Genomic DNA, 17,877 nt, shown 5'->3' with positions numbered 1-17,877 from the left:
GCGAACACACAATGCTGCCGTCGTCTGTCCACCCGTAGCCCAGGTCCAAAGTTTCCTTCTGGGGGTAAAACCAGTATAATAGTGATGGTAACAGTCAGGGCTAAGAAAGACAGGATCACAGGCCCTAAATATATGGGTGAGGGAAGTCAGACAGTCAAAGTCCAGAGTGGCAGGAAACCAATGTTGGTAGAAAAGGTAGCTTTGGTAGAAAAGGCAGCGTTGGAGAAAAAGGCAGCGTTGGTGAAGGAAACGGTGCTGGAGCAGGGGGCTATGTTGTTGAAAAGAGCAATAGTAATACCAGTGGCAGCGTTGGTAAAGGGGACAGCATTGGTGAGAGGAGCAGCGCTGTTGAGGGCAGTAGCATCGCTGTAAAAGCTGAGCTAAATATGGAGGGGAGGGGGGGCATCCGGAAAAGGCTCCAGCCACGGCACACACAGTCAGCCGCCCGCTTCGCCTAGTCCGAGTAGAGCCCCCGTTCGAATTTCCCGGTTCCAAAAGATAGCGATAGACAGTTGACACAGTCACAGTCACTATAAGCTCCCTAGGCTCACTGAGCTGCTCACCAAGCTTCAGTACTTGTAAAGAAGGGGTTAAAAAACCCCACCGCTGCTGAAGCCGCCGCAAAACGCCCTCAATCACCTCCGCTTCCACCGCCACCATAGGGCCGCTGCACCCGCCGCCAAGAACGCCCAGCCACGTCGGAAAATCCGAAGCCCCAGATCGACAGAAGGCATCGGCCTCCCTCAACTTCTGGCCCGCACACGTCAACCGAATCTCTGTCATCCCGGAGGACCCCGGCAAAGGCGGTAAAAAGCTGGCTCCAAGGGCTCCCAGCGCTTTTTTCGTCAGATCGTCTACGACGAAGGAGCCCTGGCCGCCATTCCGATTCTTCGCACATGCCCTCAATTCTTCCTGCTCCCTTGGAAACATGCTATACATCTTGAGTTTAGGGAGTTTGGCTCCGGGTAGAATTTATATCGCACAATCAGTGAAGTGGGGGGGGGGGCAGAAAGCTCATCAGATACTTTTTCACTAAAAACCTCAGCTGTCCTTATATTGTTTGGGTATGCCCTGGGTTGGCCTAGTGTAAGCAGGCATTACTGTTTCTAGGTGCTCTGCCCCCTCAGTTTCTTTGTCTGGATTCTCAGCAAAAGTCACATGCATCTGCACTCTTATGGTGCCTAGCTTCCAATTAATTTTGGGGTTCCATTTTTTCAGCCATGCAAGACCCAAAACTAGTGGCTATTCCATGCCAGGCACCACTATAAATGTAAGCATTTCCTCATGGCTTCCGAGGCCTATCTGTAGAGGCTCAGTGGCAAATGAAGCTGGCTCCCCCGCTGCTATTGACCCATCTAGTTGGCAAAAAGCTATGGAGCTTTTCAGCTTCCTTACATTAATCTTCAACTTCCTTACCAGGGTTGGGCTGATCAAACAGCGGATGCACCCCAAGTCCACTAAAGCTGAGATTTTCATCCCCCTCTCCCAGTTGGGGATAAACAGTCCCAGGGGCAAGGTAAGTGGTTTAATTGGTTTGCTTACCAGTGGTTCATCCTCTGAATCGCTTCCAGATGAGTATGGTTCCTCCTGCTGCGAAGCCAGGATTTCCTCCTCAAAGAGGGGAGGGGGTGGAGATTCTATGGTCTCCCTACTCCTCAGAGCCGTCTCCTTTCCACGCTGGCCAGGTTTCGTAGGCTTTCCCCCAATGGGTGGTCTGGTGTTTTAGCCATTGCCCGAGAATGGCATTCTGCAGCTCGGTGCCCCTCTTTTCCATACTTGAAACAGGCTAAGGATTTCAGAGAAGGTGTCATTTGCAGTTTAAAAGTTTCTTGTTTCCATTGGGGTGGGGATTTCTTTGTCTTGCTTGGTACTGATTTCTGGCCATATCAATCTCTGCCTCTTCAGCAATGAGAAACCACTCATGTAGGTGGTTTGGGGCACCTCGGGCCACACAGGCATTGTAGAGGTCATCAATCAGCCCATCCTTGAACCAGCTTACCAGGATATCGTCTGGCCAGTTCACATGACATGCTAGGTCTCGGAATTCTTCGGTATACTCTGCCACTGGATGGCGTCCATGCTTCACAACTTTAATGCAATCACATGCTTTGCGGTCTTTGAGGGGGCCCTTGAACCGTCGTCGCAGGGCCATCATGAAACGGTCAAAGTCCCACAGTTCTGGTGCATCGGCATCATGTAAAGTCACCATTCATCTGGTGGTGGCTCCTTCCAGGGCTAGGGTAACCACTTGCACTCGGGCTCCTTGGGTTCGAAAATCACACCCATATTCTTGCATGTAGGTGAGCATGTGTGCCACAAAGAATCCCAATTTTTCCAGGTTCCCATCAAATTTAACCCCAGGGAAGGAGTTTTCCTTTCTAACTGCAGGTTTTGGGGTTGGTTAGGAGTAGGCCCCAACCCGTGTGCCAACTGGGGGGAGGGTTTTCTGGGTTCCTGGCTGTTACTGCTGTGCTGTCAGCTTGATCAGCAGGGAACAGAGGGGGATTAGTTCCCCTCACTTCATCCCTGTTTGCTGCCCTTCCAACGCTTCTCAGTTGTTGGTCTGACTCCCCCTGGATGTTGAGATTTTCCAAAATTTCCATCACCAACTGGGTTATATGCCTCTTCAGAGGATCCTCTCTCAGTGAGGCTTCATTTAGCCTCTCCTGGTCAAAGGGGAGGAGGTCTAACTCCAATTTCCATCCTGGTTTTTGGCTACCTCAAGTAAAAGTAACTCCCCTGGTTCTCCCTTCCCAGCTGTCTTTTGTCCCAATTCCGATTGACCAACGGGGCATTTTGGGGTCCTCAAGGCTCACCTTGTTCTCTCCGCCAGGGTACAAGGAGCAGGTTTCTGGTTGTGGGGGGTTCCATCTCCTTCCAGCAGTCAGTTCCCCCTTGTTCGCTGTTATGCTCAGACATGGTTTGCAGGGTCCCCTCGATAGAGTAAAATGTTGTCTCTCCTGGTTGACCACTTTGCAGAGAGATGCTGCTTTATGTAAAGGCTCCTCTCCTAACTTAAGAAAGTAAAGACTCTTAAATGGATTATTTCAAAAGGAACCTTTAATCAAGCAGGATGGAAACCATTAGAGGCAAAGCAGCATCTGAAACCCTTTAGGCAATACAAGTGGGATTAAACTGATTGATCCCTCCTCTTTTTCCGAATGCAGATTCTGACCAATACACAAGTGTGAAGATGTTTCCTTAACTCTTCTGCCCTGAGAGTCGAATAAAACACACGTTCCCATGGCTATCTCTAGTTAGACATTAAAGTAAGATATCCCACATGGCCATCATAAACATCCCTCTAGAGGTGCTGAGACCTTCAGTCTTCCGGTGACAGGAAACCAGTTGTAAAAGTTGTAAAACTTAGTTGTTACAGGTACAGCTAGTGATTTAACTTCGAGGCCCCTCTCCTCCCAATTGAATGGCAGTATCACTTTTAGGGATCTGACACCTAAAAGTATTTGATGCAGTTTTGTTCTTTGTCATATAGCAAGAAAAACATGGAAAGTTTTATTTGTCAATCTGTTTTACAAAAAAATTATAATGAATTTTCAATAGGAAATTAAGATACATTAAAAAATTAAGATCTACTTATAGTTTTGTTTCACAATATTGTGTGTTCCCAGCTTCCTCACTTATTATGACACATGAAGGTCTTCCATATTTTACATTCATATGTATGTATGTATGTATGTATGTATGTATGTATGTATGTATGTAAAAGATACAGACATTGTGATCTCCGTAACTTTACAATATATTGCTCACTAAGCTTTCGTTAGCCACTGCTAACATCATCAGAGTGTAAAAGCCATTAAAGAGCTACCTCCCTTTATACATCTTTATCTCTTTAAGGTTAGTGAACAATGTATTTTAAAGTTCCGGAGATCACAATGACTGTTTCTTTTATAACTACACCTGGAACTTGCATTTTTAGGACAATTCAGTGTATGTGTGTGTGTGTGTGTGTGTTTATTTGTTTGTGTGTGTGTGGGCAGGAATGATTGGTTGTTACTTCAAGCAGTTCATTTAATGTTTGTCCTGAGTTCTGACCTTAATGGGCAAGCATCATTATGATCATAATTCAAGGACCACCTGTATAAGCAGTTCTGGTGGAGCAAGCCATTCTCCTGGCCAGGTCTGGCAATGGAGTGCTGCCACATACTGGCAGGCAATGGCGTGCATGTATGTGGCCGGCTCAAAGAACAAGGCAGTGGCGATGGGACTTCAGGCCTTTTTTTTTGGTAATTTTCGGTACAAGAACCCTGCAGCCATCACTGCTGGGTCAGTTCTGGCTGGGAAAGAAGTGGTGGTTGCAAGCTTCCAGGGTGAGTGGGCAGGTGGGGCAAGTGGCAAGTGGGTGGGCGGGGTGAATGGCAAATGAGCAGACAGGGCAAGCAGTGACCGGGCAGGCAGGGCAAGCAGCAAATGAGTGGGCAGGGTGAGTGGCAAATGGGTAGGTGGGACAAGTGGTGACTAGGCGGGCAGAGCAAGTGGTTACTGGGCGGGTGAGGCAAGCGGCAGGTGGGGGCGGGGCTAGCCAGAGGTGATATTTGACAGTTGGGCAAACCAGTTAAAAATTCTGCTACCGATTTGTCCAAACCTGCTGAATACCATCTCTGGGTGGAACCCTTTGTGTAAAACATTTTTGCCATGGTCCCCACCCAATTATCAAATTATTTTGCTAGCTTCTTCCCCATTCAGAGTCATGTCTCTCCAGTTACAGATACTATACTGCAGCTTGGCCCCAGACATTCAGATATCTCTTCCAGCCTAATTTTAAGAAAGCTTGCAAAAGCACAGTTCAGGTCTCAGGGATTAGTGTATTCTGTTGCTTCCTACGGTAAGGAACCATGCTTAATTTTGAGGTGTAATTGGTATATGAATTGTATTCACAATTATTTTGTTTACATAGTGGTTTTTTTGTATGAATCTGTAGGTTGTTTTTTTTTCATTACATACTTTAAGCTTTTATTTTGATCTGAATTTGTGGTAGCAGTTACAATAATTTTATTTTTCTTTGTTCTTTACCCCAATAAAGAAAGTAATTAGCAAGTAAGAGATGCATACAGAATATTTTTAATATAAATTTCTCCTGAGACAGCAGTGCATTATTAAATTAGGCACTTTTGGAATATAATGGAATAAATTGAAATATTTGTATATTGAGTATTGAGATTTCTAATATCACTCAGACTTGTACTGCTTTTTATTATTCATCAGTACAAAATTTCAAAAGATTTAATAAGACTGTACAAACAACTTCAGCACTAGTGAATATGATAAGTAGTTTCTTATTTTGTGAAACTTGTTGAAGTAAGCAGTCAGGGTCTAACTCTGCATTGCCTGGTCCTTGCCAACAACATGGCAAGTACTTGCTGCCTTCCAGGTCATGAGACATCAGAAGTAAGTTGGCAAGACTTGAAATTGGATTTTTAACAAAATATTTTGCATTATTTTTATTATTATTGATACCATGGGATTTTATTTTATTTATAACGCGCCTTTATTATTTTTATAAATAATTCAAGACAGCGAACATATCTAACACACCTTCTTCTTTTTTTCTCACAACAGCCCTGGGAAATGGGTTGGGGTGAGAGAGAGTGACTAACCCACATTCACCCAGCTGTTTTTCATGGCTAAGGTGGGACTGCAGTCATATTTAAAATTGTGCTGCATAAAAATAATATGCATACGATGTGATTAGTGGTAACATTTTTTCTAGAATAAATGCTTTAAAAGGTAGATCATACGCAAATTATATTTCATGTAATTGAATAATTCTTCTTTCATAAGTCAGAAATAGCTGCATTCATCTCTATCAGTTTGCCAGAGAGGTAACAATGGAGGGTAAGACACACAGTAATTTCTTTTCTTTACTGAGCTCTAAGCCTGAATAATCTTAATTGTTCTCCACCTAGAGCTATTAATCTTTCCCAATGAAAACGCATAATTAGGCCTTTCAAAGTCCTTCCAAGTATCATCGGGAGGGCCCCAATATATGAGACATTTTAAATTTTATGTTAGTTGTTGTTCCATAAATCCTGAAAGTCATAATTCATTAGAGATAAGGAATGTCTGGTTTTGTATTCCTCAGTTTTGATTTACTATTATTATCTGCAGTTTTCTCACAAAAATCTTTGCTTAATTTTAATAGTTATTAGTTTATTTGTTAATTTATTGATACTGATACTATTTACATTTAAATCCATACTTTTATATATTAAAGTATCTTGTTTTTTATTTGTTTGTCCTTGTTACTCTTACCCTATAATTGAAATCTATTTTAAAACATTTTACATTGAATCATAATTTGTTATGACTGAAATAATAGTATTGGTTGAAATGAGCTTAACAGTCATATTTGCTTTCCAAGTACTATTAAATGCATGTCCAGAATGATTATTGTTTGAATAATAATTATACTATTATAATTATGTGTAAATAATGCATATAATCATAAAAATATCATTAAATGCCTTCATTATTTCTATAACATTCCTGTTTCAGTTGGAGATAGATGTAATTTTAAATTTTATGTTCTGATACCAAGCGATGGTAATAATTTCAGTGAGAAAATTTACATTGACACTATTTGGAAAAGTCATATTCTGCACATAGTTTACCTGTTTTGCATGCAGATTTCCATGTTTATTATATGGTATGTTTATTCTTTCTTCAGTTTGTCAAGGAACAACCAATAAGCTAACCCAACTTGCAAGTGTGGATGACCACTATAACAACCTTAAGAGAATGTATGAGAACTGTGAAGTAGTGCTTGGCAATCTGGAAATCACTTACGTGGATTACAACTATAATCTTACTTTTCTAAAGGTTTGTAAAATTAATTAAATTGTGCTAATCTGAATGGGAGATGGAGAGAATCATAATGTCTTTACCTGCCTTTAAAAAGAACAATATGCATCTGGATTAGGAATCAGTTTTATGTTGTGGACATTTTGCTCCAAAATGTTAAAGTTCTGTTTTCCACTCCTAACCAGTGGTGGGTTCCTAACGGTTCACACCGGTATGCATATACCAGTAGCGGAAATCAGGCGTATGTTTGCATATCTGTAGACCCAGAGGCCCCTTACTGGTATGGTCCCTCCCCTGACCTTCCCCCGCTTGCTTCCCCCCTACTAGCCCGGTCGTTGCTTGCTCACTCTCTCACCCTGCCTGTCCACATGCCCCGCCTGTCCACATGCCCCACTTCTGCTGGGGACAGCCTTCTTCCCCCTCTAATGCATGTATTTCTCCCCACCCCACTGCAAATGAAGTGGCTGTCAAAGAGAACGAACTTGGGGCTTTTCCAACACCCAAGGAAAGAACAGGAGCAGAGGACTTAACTGCTAGAAGAAGCCCCAAGTTCGTTCTCTTTGACAGTTGCCTCATTTGCAATGAGGTGGGGAGAAATCCATGCTTTAGAGGGGGGAGAAGGCCAAACTTCTGCTAGTGACGGCCTTCTCACCCTTCTAATGCATGGATTTCTCCCCACCCCACTGCAATGAGGTGGCTGTCAAAGAGAATGAAGCTGCTTTTTGGGCTGAGAAGTGACGCCTCTGAAGGGCTTTTCTCAGATGGTACCTGAGGCTGCCTTGCCTCCTTCTTCCCCACAGAAAAAAAGAGCAGCTCCACTCTCGCATTCTTCCCACTGACACTGCTTGGCCTGAAACATGAGGAAAGCATTTTCAGGCTGAGAAGCATCAGTGGAGAGAGTGGAGACCTCCTGAGTTGTGGGAAGCAGCTGCCAGCGATGCTCTCAGGGTGAAGACATTGCAAGTGGAAAAGCCTTGGCCCTCTCAGGAGCTGCCAAACACTCGCCACCCCTCTGACACCCGCCAAGCCTCCTCCCACCGCAGATGCAAGGATCATGGAGGAAAGAGCTTTTAGGTGGCAGTGCCTTCCGCACATACTGTTTTTGGAATCAGGGAGGGGATCCTCCACCTGAAAATACTTTCCTCCACAATTGTCACCTTTCAGGCAGCAAATCTCACCAGGAGAAAAGAGAAGGTGTGTCTGCGGTGGGAGGAGGCTTGGAAAGACTCTTTCCTCACCTTGTTTTGGGCCAAAAAGCGATGTCTTTGAGGGTCCCCGGATGGCACTTGAGGCGGCCTCGCCTCCTTCTGGCCCCCGGAAAAAAAGAACAGCTCTACTCTTCCCTCTCACTTTTCTCAGCTTACGCACTATTCAGGGGGTGGGGAAAAGTGCCCCTCATCTGCACCACATATCCTCCATGGGTGGGAGGTTGAAGGGGTGACCGCAGGTGAAGAGTGCCGAGGGGTTTTGGCAGCACAAGAGAAAGACTTCAAAGACAGTGGAGGTGGTGTATGGCTGATGTGCCATGTTCCGACTTTCCCTGGGTGCAAAATGCTTTAAAAAATAAAGTTTTAGGCTTTTTGCGGGAGGGGGGGTTGTGAAGGGTTAGGTGTGTGTGAGAGAGAAGGGGGAGAGAAAGAAAAAGAAAGATCCATATCTATCCATACAAAAAAAAAAACAGAAAACAAATGAAAATCCAGCTACTGTAACTGTAAATAGCAAAAAGTAGAACACTTTTTTACAACTTTGAAAATCGATCCAGAGAGATCAAAGTGGCTTTAAGACACAACTTAAGAGTATAGTTAATTAAAGGTGTTGAATGAAAATATTTTTGCTTGACAACTGGAGATCAACAAAATAGGTGTTAGATGGACCTGTTTAGAGAGTACAATCATAAATAGAAACAAATGCCTGGATCCAGCTAGCATCAATCTCAACATACCTGAGCATCTTGTCACTGACCTATAGGGCCATTACGATTGTTCTAGAGTGCTTTTTAAAAGCTCCTCCTCCTAAAGATAAGTTCATAATTTCTAGATCAATCTAGTCATTCTCTTTCATAATCATCCATTTCCAGAATTCAGCTAGTCATCCAATAGTATTCAACCAGACTATGCTATGTGTCTATTGATAAATAGAATATAAGCCCTGATGGATAAGGATAATTTATTCCAGAATCTAACAAAAAAATCACAAAATACTATGCAAGTTTCTATCACATTTCCCAGCAAGCCAAAATCTAAGAGGCACTAAATGGTGTATTTTTGAAGTAATTATGCCTAATAAATTATATCTGGTAGCATTACTGTCTCTAAATAAGAAAATTTCAGAAACTATTAGCCACAGTAAGGACTGATTAGAGCCAGAGGCCAGCACATTCATTTCAGGGAAAGAGTAAGAGAGAAAGAAGAGGAAGGAAGGAGGGAGAGAGGGAGGAGGAGGAGAGAGAGAGAGAGAAGGAAGGAAGGAAAGAGAAAGGAAGGAAGGAAAGAAAGAAAGAAAGAAAGAAAGAGAACATGACCACAATTGAGCCCAAAATTTTCATTGCTAAGCTTTGTTGTTAAATGAGTTTCATCACATTTTACAAGTTGGCCATGCCCACCTGGTCACATGAGCTAAATAAGAGAACTCTAAGTAATACAACATGGGGAACTCAGGAACAATCCATTCTCACACACTTTCATGAACAAACACATGAAGAATTTTTGTTATATTAAATTTGCTCAAGACAATGAAAATATGAGCTGTGGTGGCGCAGGGGTTAGAATACAGTACTGCAGGCTACTTCTGTTGATCACTGATTGCCAGCAGTTTGGCAGTTTGGGTCTCACCAGCTCAAGGTTGACTCAGCCTTCCATCCTTCCGAGGTTGGTAAAATGATTGTTTTTGTTGGAGGCAATATGCTGACTCTGTAAACTGCTTAGAGAGGGCTGTAAAGCACTATAAAACGGTATTATAAGTCTAAGTGCTATTGCTATATGCATTTCAAGCAAGATCTACTTTCATTGTATGATTTCCTATGATTGGTTGTTGTTGTTGTTCAGTCGGTAAGCTGTGTCTGACACTTCATGACCTTATGGTCCATAATACGCCAGGCCTCTCTGTCCTCTACTGTCTATTGGAGTTTGCCCAAATGCATGTTAATTGCATCAAGGACACTATCTAATCGTCTCATCCTCTACAATCTTCTTCTCATTTTCTCTTCAATCTTTCCCAACATCAAGAACTTTTCTAATGACTCCTTTCTTCTCATTTGATGGTCACAATTTATTTGGTGGCCAAAAAATTTGAACTTCAGGCTCAATATCTGTCCTTTCAAAGGACAGTTGATTTCATTTAGGATTAACTCACTGGTCAATATGAATTGGTAAATGGTCACTTTAACTCATTTAGAATAAAATAATGCAACATGTCTCTGTAATTCTGCTACTTTTGCAAACTATACTGGCTTTTCAGATGCAATTCATGGAATGTCTTGAAAGCCCGGAAGCACCCTCAAAGACTCTGGTGATCCAGGAAAAGCCCCTGTTGCCGGAGGCAATGAAGCAGCCATAAAAGTTGCTGAAACTGCTGACAGCTCCACAAGTAAAAGAGCAGGAGAGAAGTGTATCATTTTTGATGAGAGTTTTAAATTTTTTTATTTGAGAGAACACCCTAAATGAAGAGACTTAAGTTAAATGAAGACTGATGAGAGAGTAAGCAGCAGGGCTTCGAGGGGAGGGGCTGCCGCCGTCGGGAGCTAAGTAAAGCTCCTGCCAGGACTCTGGTTCGTATATCTTATAAGATCTATAGATATCTCCCCTTTCTGGCAGAAAGGGGCAGGGAGAAGGTCAGTCGTTAGGATCTCTTTGTAATTCATAGCTTTTTTTTTGCTGTGAATGGAGAAGAGGTTCAACATTAGCTGAGCCTTTACTCCGGCCAGTTTTCCGCGCTGCTTTTTTTTTGCAGCCTAGGCAGATTGCCTCCCCCCCAGGACAAAACTAAGCTATTTAAAAGCCAATTCGGGCGGGGAGCATTCCCGAGGAACTTTCTCTATTACTATTTAAAATACCAGCTTCAATCTCGCAAAAGGCTCCCTTTCTTCTTTTTTTAACTGCGTCACAAGATGGCGATCTCGTAGCTTTTGTGTTTGATCTGACGCAGCTAGCTGACCCTACCCTCCTGAAGGCTTCTCCGTACTAATTGCTAAAAGATTATCTGAGGGGAGCACAGACTTTGATTTTTGGCTCGCTGGATTGCTTGTCTCTTATTTTTATTCTGGAATGGCTCCCAAACTTAAACAGAAGCGCCTCCTTAATAATATATCTCCAAAAAATGCCATGAAGCCGCTACCCTTGTCTCCTACACCCTCCACGGGAGATTTGCTAACACAAGAATTCCTTCTTAAAACGCTTAATGATTTCAGACAGGAGATTAATCAACTGATTTCGGATTTATCTGATGAATTTGATGCTAAAATTGCTCAGGCAAAGCAGGATATAATCGGAGTAATGACAGTCATGACAGATTATATTGCTGAAACGGAGGACAAATTGGAACTTTTGGAAGAAAGTAACCTTAATCTGATATCAAAAATTCAAACGTTAGAACAGGAAATTGAATCTGCACAAAAAGAACTTGTCAAATTAAATTATAACAAGTCTGCCTTTGCTATACGTGTTAGAGGGCTGCGTGAAAACCAACAGGAGAATTTGAAACAGACATTCTTTGAGGCTTTCAGCCGCTTGGTGGGAAGTCCGGGACTTAACTTTGATTGGCAGATTCAAAGAATTTACCGCCAGAATTCCTGGGTAGCAAAACAGCGACAGCTTCCGAGGGACATAATAATATACTTTACTACAAGGGAATCTAGAAATGAGATAACACAGAGGCTCTACGGAAAGAGGTTGAGAATTGACGGGGACGACTTGATTGTTTTTAAGGAGATACCATTTCAAATGTTAAGAACAAGGAGACAGTATGCTTTCTTAACCGAAGAACTCAGAAACTCTCAGATTTCATATAGATGGGAAGTCCCAGCTGGTATTACAGTTACATTTGGCGACCAAAAACACCGCATTAACTCTGTCTGTGAAGCCCGAAAATTTTACTACGAGACCCTGAAGGCGGGACTTCCTGATTCATCAGGATCTGGGGAGAGACAGGGAGAAGGAGAAGACAAACAGCGAGACACGTGGCTACAAGGTGGAGCGTGTTGCTTTTCTCTTCCGGAAGGGCAGAAGACTAAAGAATAAAGACTAGCGATGTTTTTAAAGCTTTATGATTTCCGTCTGGGATAAAATGGAAAAGTGGCATATCGATGATGAGACATGGAGACTGAAAGAAGCGTTGCTGATTGGGGACATATATTGTACAGAAATTTTGTTTGAACTCTAACTTTAATTGTGCATGAACTATTCTTTTAGGTGAAGAGAGCGGAAATTGTGATCTTTTTGAGTTGTGGTTTGGGACAAACGGAGTTGGGAGGTGCGTGGGAGAGGGAAGGGCAGCGAAAGTTTAATTAGATTACATGGGGCTAGAACGTAAGCTGATGTTTGTTTGAGTTGCTATATCAATATAAGGTTAAGAAAGTTTGGTCGGAGAATCTTCAGGAAAGTGGAGTAAATATGGGAGGAGCAACGAATATGGATAAAATATATATGTGGATATGGATAAAGGCAGGGTGGAAGGTTAAAAATTTATATGTGGAGGTGGGTAAGGATAGAAAGGGAGGTGTTGGAAATGAAAAATGAAAGAAGTATTTGAGTTAATGGTGTTATAGAAAGGTTTGGATACTTGGATAAAAAAGGAGATAAATTAAAGGTTTGAATAGATAGACAAAGCAAGGAGATTTTTAGTTGGGGAATTCTAACTGATCAACTTACCTGGCTCTAATATAGTTTGAAACCCTGCAAGTAGTAAAATAATCGAAATTTGGAATGAGTCACATTGATTAAGATTTATAGATAATGGGAAGCTGTGGTAACGTAGTGGGCTTATGACCCTTTTTGTTTCTTTCTCCTTTTTGTGTGTGAGTGTGGGTGTTTTTTTTTTTTTATTATTTCTTATTTTCTACTATTTTTCCTTTTTCTTTTTGGCTACTTTTATCTTACTTTTTTTAAATTTTAAAGTTAGTTGGCCTTATTATACTTAAATGCTTGTTAAAGAATTATGCCGGGCATGGGACCTGCGAAGCCGTAAGGGGGTTAGGGAGGGGGGATTATAGGGGGGAGGGGGGAGGGTGGAATTACAGTTTCAATCCTTAGAACAATAAGAATTCACTTGTGTACTGCCGTTTTTTTTTCTTTTTCTTTTTTTCTTTTTCTACTTTTATTGTAAAAAACAAATTGAATTGTATGGATACACCAAAGTGGGGAGAAGAGGGAAAGAGAAGGGAGAAGTAAAGAGGGAGTGAGAGGGAATGTAAGGAGGGTAAATGGAGGGAGGGGGAGATGTCTGAGGGGGAAGGGAAGTAGAAGAGGGGAATGTTGGAGGGGTGAAAGGAAAGTTGGAGGGGGAGAAGAGAGGGTGTATGGGGGAATGAAGTGTTATGTTGGGGTTTTTTTTTTTTTTTCCTTTTTTCTTTGCACAGTATATAAGTGATTGTACAAAATGAAAATGAAAATGAAAATGAAATAAAATATTTAAAAAAGAGAGAGTAAGCAGCGGATTTTAAGGGATAGTCAAAGTGAAAGTTTCCTTTTTCTTTTTCCTTTTTATTGTCGGAAGCTTGACTGGACTTTCAATGTAGCACAGTTTTAAATGGGATTGGCTTATTTTCTTTTTTTTTTCCATTTGGACTCTTTGACAACTAAACTTTATTATTTGAGAATCTCTTTCTCAGTTTAAAGTATTATTGTATTTTTTTTTTCTTTCTTACCATTTGGCTTTTTATTTTTTATTTTTTTTATACCAAAGGCAGAGAACGTAATACAGAGAGGAAAAGTGAGAAATAAGTAACACTGCCATCTAGAAGCTTTGAAATATTGTTTCCATTTTTGTATGGATGTTTGGAGAAAGGCTGTTCTTTCCAAAGCCACGGTAATTAACCAGGGATTGATAGGAGATGAGCACGGTTATTTACACAAGTGCTCACTTTGAAATCCTTAGTGTTTGAAGCTGCCTGGAAAGTATAAATAACAACTTTAAGAGAAAGCCTAGAGTGGTCTTGAAAAGGCTTTCATTTTATAAAAGTTTCGAAACTTTTTTTTCTGGTGGCAGTGGGTACACTTCACTGTTGTGAAAACTTTCCCCTCTGGTTTTTTTTAAAAAATTTTGTTCTTCTCTCATCCTTTGGAGACATTTGCTATCTTGTTTTGGTTGAATTGGACTGCGGGAGAATTTAAATACTTTTTCTTCACAATCCTTGCCTTTACACATTGCAATACTTTTATCTTGGAATTGTTTCTCTTTTTTTCTTTTTTAACTGGATCTAATTGGATAAGGGCATAGAAGAGGTCGAAGATGTTTATCTTTACCTTGTTTTCTCTTTTCTTTGTTTCTTCCTTTTTTTTTGCTTTTTTGATTCTCACAGTAGGTCTGCTCTCCTTTTCCTTTTTGTTTTTCTTTTGGGCTTTTTCCTTTTTTGGTCCAACTCTCCTTTTTATTTTTTCTTATTTTTGACTACCCCATGGTCACCTTGAATTACAACTTATTCCCATATTTAATGGAATATAATATAGAAGAATTTGAAGATGAGTAAAAAATTAACAACCAGTGGTTCAGCAACAACAACACCCTCCTCCTCACCAGCAGGAGGCCAAAGATCAATTCAAACAATGTTGCAGCAGGAGAAAGAAAAGGGTGTTACATTAAAGATGATTATGCAGGGAATCCAGAAGTTACATGCAAAGACGGATATAATTGAAAAGAGAACATAGAACATGGAAAAAAATTGAGACAATAGAACAATGAATGGGAAATATTGAACAACGAACGGAAAACATTGTACAAACATTGAAATTGTTACAAATAATGACATAAATTCTGAAAGATGTCCTTGAGATAATCCAGGTGAAGAAAGTGGATGCTATAGATGAGGCATTTCGAGTATATACAAGATATGCAGCGAGAATTGATCTTCCAAGGGAAGTTCATGTAAGATTTACTAAGAGCAATTAAGATGCAAATACTTCAAAAAGCAAGAGACAGAAAATTGGAGTACAAAGGCAAGGAGATTGTAGTCTTAAAGCAAATTCTAAGAAAAGTGAGAGAGTCGAGAAGAGAATATCAATTTCTGACTAAAATTCTACTCAAAAAAGGCATTAATTACAGATAGCTGATGCCAGAAGATTTAATGTTGGTATGGCAAGGGCAAAGATACAGAATAGACTCAACTGAAAAAGTAGAAGCATTTTTTGCAGAACATTTGAGAGGGAAGGCTAAAAATGAAGAAATAGTGAAAGAACTCCAAGTGGTGTCTACAGCTGTGACTGAGAAAGAAGAAGGAGCTGTAGGTGGAATTGAGATAGAAGAAGGTTCTGTAGGTGGTGTGGACTTTAGAGAACCATGAGAACCGAGATCCACTAGAGCAATAAATCCTATGTATAAAACATAAACATGGAAGAGAAAAAAATGATCTCAATTAATATAAATGGACTTAATGCAGCAAATAAAAGAAGGAAAATATTCCACAAACTAGGAAAACTAAAACCGGATATAATTTGTCTACAAGAAGTGCATATTCAGAAGCAATATGAACATTTATTAGTGCAACCAAAACTTGGGAAAATATTTACTTCATTGGCAAGTTAAATAGAATGTTGAGTGTATGGGAGTTGTTTGGAATTGAATGAATGGCCCACTTTTAGTAATTGTTACCTTTGTATTTTATATGTTTTAAATTTTACGTGGGATTTGTTAGAGTGGATAAATGAGAATGTCTGACTCGGAGGACCTGCTGGGGATGGCGGGAGGAACCGGGGTGGTTGGGGGGACCATGGACATGGGAGTGGGTCGGAGCATAGCGGTCGTGACAGGGAGAGGCAGATACGGCGGGGACCTTAGGGCTGGCCATTACCGGGGAAGGAGGGTTCGCTACATTACAGAGATCCCTCCTTCCGGCCCTAGGAGTCCCACTCCAAGACCAGATGGCGCGAGTAGTCAGGACCCTGGGCTCAGGCTGTTGTCGCTAAATGCCAGGTCTGTTGTTCACAAAGCTCCCCTCGTCCGGGACTTAATTGTTGACGAGAGGGCAGACCTGGCATGTATTACTGAAACCTGGCTGGGCACAGAAGGAGGAGTCCCCCTCGTAGAGATGTGCCCAGAGGGATTTCAGGTGCTTCATCAGCCGAGAGCCCAGGGAAGGGGTGGCGGTGTGGCTATTGTAATCCGGGAGTCTCTGTTACCTCGTAGGGTCCCTGCTCCGGAGCTTGTCGGGTGTGAGTCTCTGCTGATAAAGTTGGACCTCAAGGGTCAAGTGGGTCTGCTGCTAACGTACCTGCCTCCCAACTGCGTTGCAGCATCCCTCCCCTCGCTCCTCGAGTCAGTAGCCGAGCTGGCAGTTGAGTTCCCCAGACTTATTGTTCTGGGGGATTTCAACTTGCCATCGCTCGGTGAACGCTCTGACGGGGCGCAGGAGTTCATGGCTTCCATGACAGCCATGGGCTTGACCCAGGTAATTCGGGGCCCAACCCATGCAGCGGGTCACATGCTCGACCTCGTATTTCTCTCGGAGCAGTGGATGTGTGATCTTGGTCTGAGGGGTAATGAGATCATACCCCTGTCGTGGTCAGACCATTGCCTACTGAGGCTTGACTTCCGGAGGCCAAACCCCCACCGTAGGGAGGAGGAACCGACCAGGTGGTTCCGCCCCAGGCGACTTATGGACCCTCAGAGGTTCCAGACGGAGCTTGGGGTTATTCCTGATACCCTCGCCCACAGTTCGGCGGAGACTCTGGCTGCCGCCTGGTACTCAGCGGCGTCGGAGTCTCTCGACCGGATTGCGCCACTACGGCCCCTCCGGGTCGGTGGATCCCGGAGAGTTCCCTGGTTTACCGAGGAACTCCGGGAGAAGAAACGCCGGAGGAGATGCCTAGAGCACCAGTGGAGGTCCGATAAGTCCGAGGCAAACCGAGCACTCTTAACCACCTGCACCAAGGACTATGTTCGAGCATTAAGAACTGCAAAAAGATCATATATTTCTTCCTTGGTTGCGTCCGCCGAGTCACGCCCAGCCGCCCTGTTCAGGATAACCCGCTCCCTCCTTAATAGGAGGGATGCGGGAGACCCCTTGCAGGGTAGGGCTGAGGATTATGCTCAATTCTTGGCGGACAAAGTAGCTCGGTTTCGATCGGACTTGGACTCCACCGCAGTAGATCCAGCTGAGACACAGGAGGATCATCTGCCACATCAACTCTGGGTTGAGTTCCAGGAAGTTGCCTCTGGGGATGTGGACAAGGCCATCCGAGCTGTAAGTGCCTCCACTTGTATTCTGGACCCGTGTCCCTCCTGGCTGGTGGCTAACAGCAGGGAGGTGACACATGGCTGGATCCAGGCGGTTGTCACCGCCTCTCTTCGGGAGGGGCACTTCCCCGCCGTACTCAAAACGGCGGTGGTGAGACCCCTCCTAAAGAAACCATCGTTAGATCCAGCCATCTTAAACAACTTTCGTCCTGTCTCCAACCTTCCCTTTATCGGGAAGGTTGTTGAGAAGGTGGTGGCCTTTCAGCTTCGACGGGCCTTGGAGGAAGCTAGCTATCTTGACCCCTTCCAGTCCGGCTTCAGACCTGGTTACAGCACAGAAACCGCTTTGGTCGCATTGACCGATGATCTCTGGAGGGCCAGAGATGGAGGCTATGCGTCCATCCTGGTTCTCCTTGACCTCTCAGCGGCTTTCGATACCATCGACCATGGTATCCTTCTGCGACGACTGCGGGAGGTGGGAGTGGGAGGCACTGTTCTGCGGTGGTTCTCCTCCTACCTCTCGGACAGGTCGCAGTCGGTGTTAGTCGGGGGGCAGAGATCGTCCCTGAGGCCCCTAACATGTGGGGTACCCCAGGGTTCGGTCTTATCCCCCCTACTATTTAACATATACATGAAACCGCTGGGCGAGATCATTCGGAGGCACGGGATAAA

General features: G+C 43.0%; 2 protein-coding genes across 3 annotated transcripts in view; both read left to right on the top strand.

Annotated features, from left to right (window-relative positions):
* EGFR (epidermal growth factor receptor) overlaps positions 1 to 17,877 on the top strand; it is a 205,442-nt gene that overhangs the window by 114,491 nt on the left and 73,074 nt on the right. For both annotated transcript variants that reach the window (XM_087713137.1, XM_087713136.1), the window contains exon 2: positions 6,689 to 6,840. In XM_087713137.1, the coding sequence (XP_087569263.1) occupies positions 6,689 to 6,840 (152 nt within the window). The remainder of the gene's footprint in view (positions 1 to 6,688; positions 6,841 to 17,877) is intronic.
* On the top strand, positions 10,839 to 12,056 carry LOC148045916 (uncharacterized). Its single transcript, XM_087712166.1, has one exon. It carries the CDS (start codon positions 11,085 to 11,087, stop codon positions 12,054 to 12,056), a length of 972 nt encoding a protein of 323 aa, XP_087568292.1. The 5' UTR covers positions 10,839 to 11,084.

Source organism: Thamnophis sirtalis, unplaced genomic scaffold (assembly GCF_051295495.1).
Source record: "Thamnophis sirtalis isolate CommonGarterSnake01/CBP01778 unplaced genomic scaffold, rThaSir2_p1.2 scaffold_4, whole genome shotgun sequence".
NCBI classification, from domain to species: domain Eukaryota; kingdom Metazoa; phylum Chordata; class Lepidosauria; order Squamata; family Natricidae; genus Thamnophis; species Thamnophis sirtalis.
This window is presented reverse-complemented; position numbering and strand designations above follow the sequence as displayed.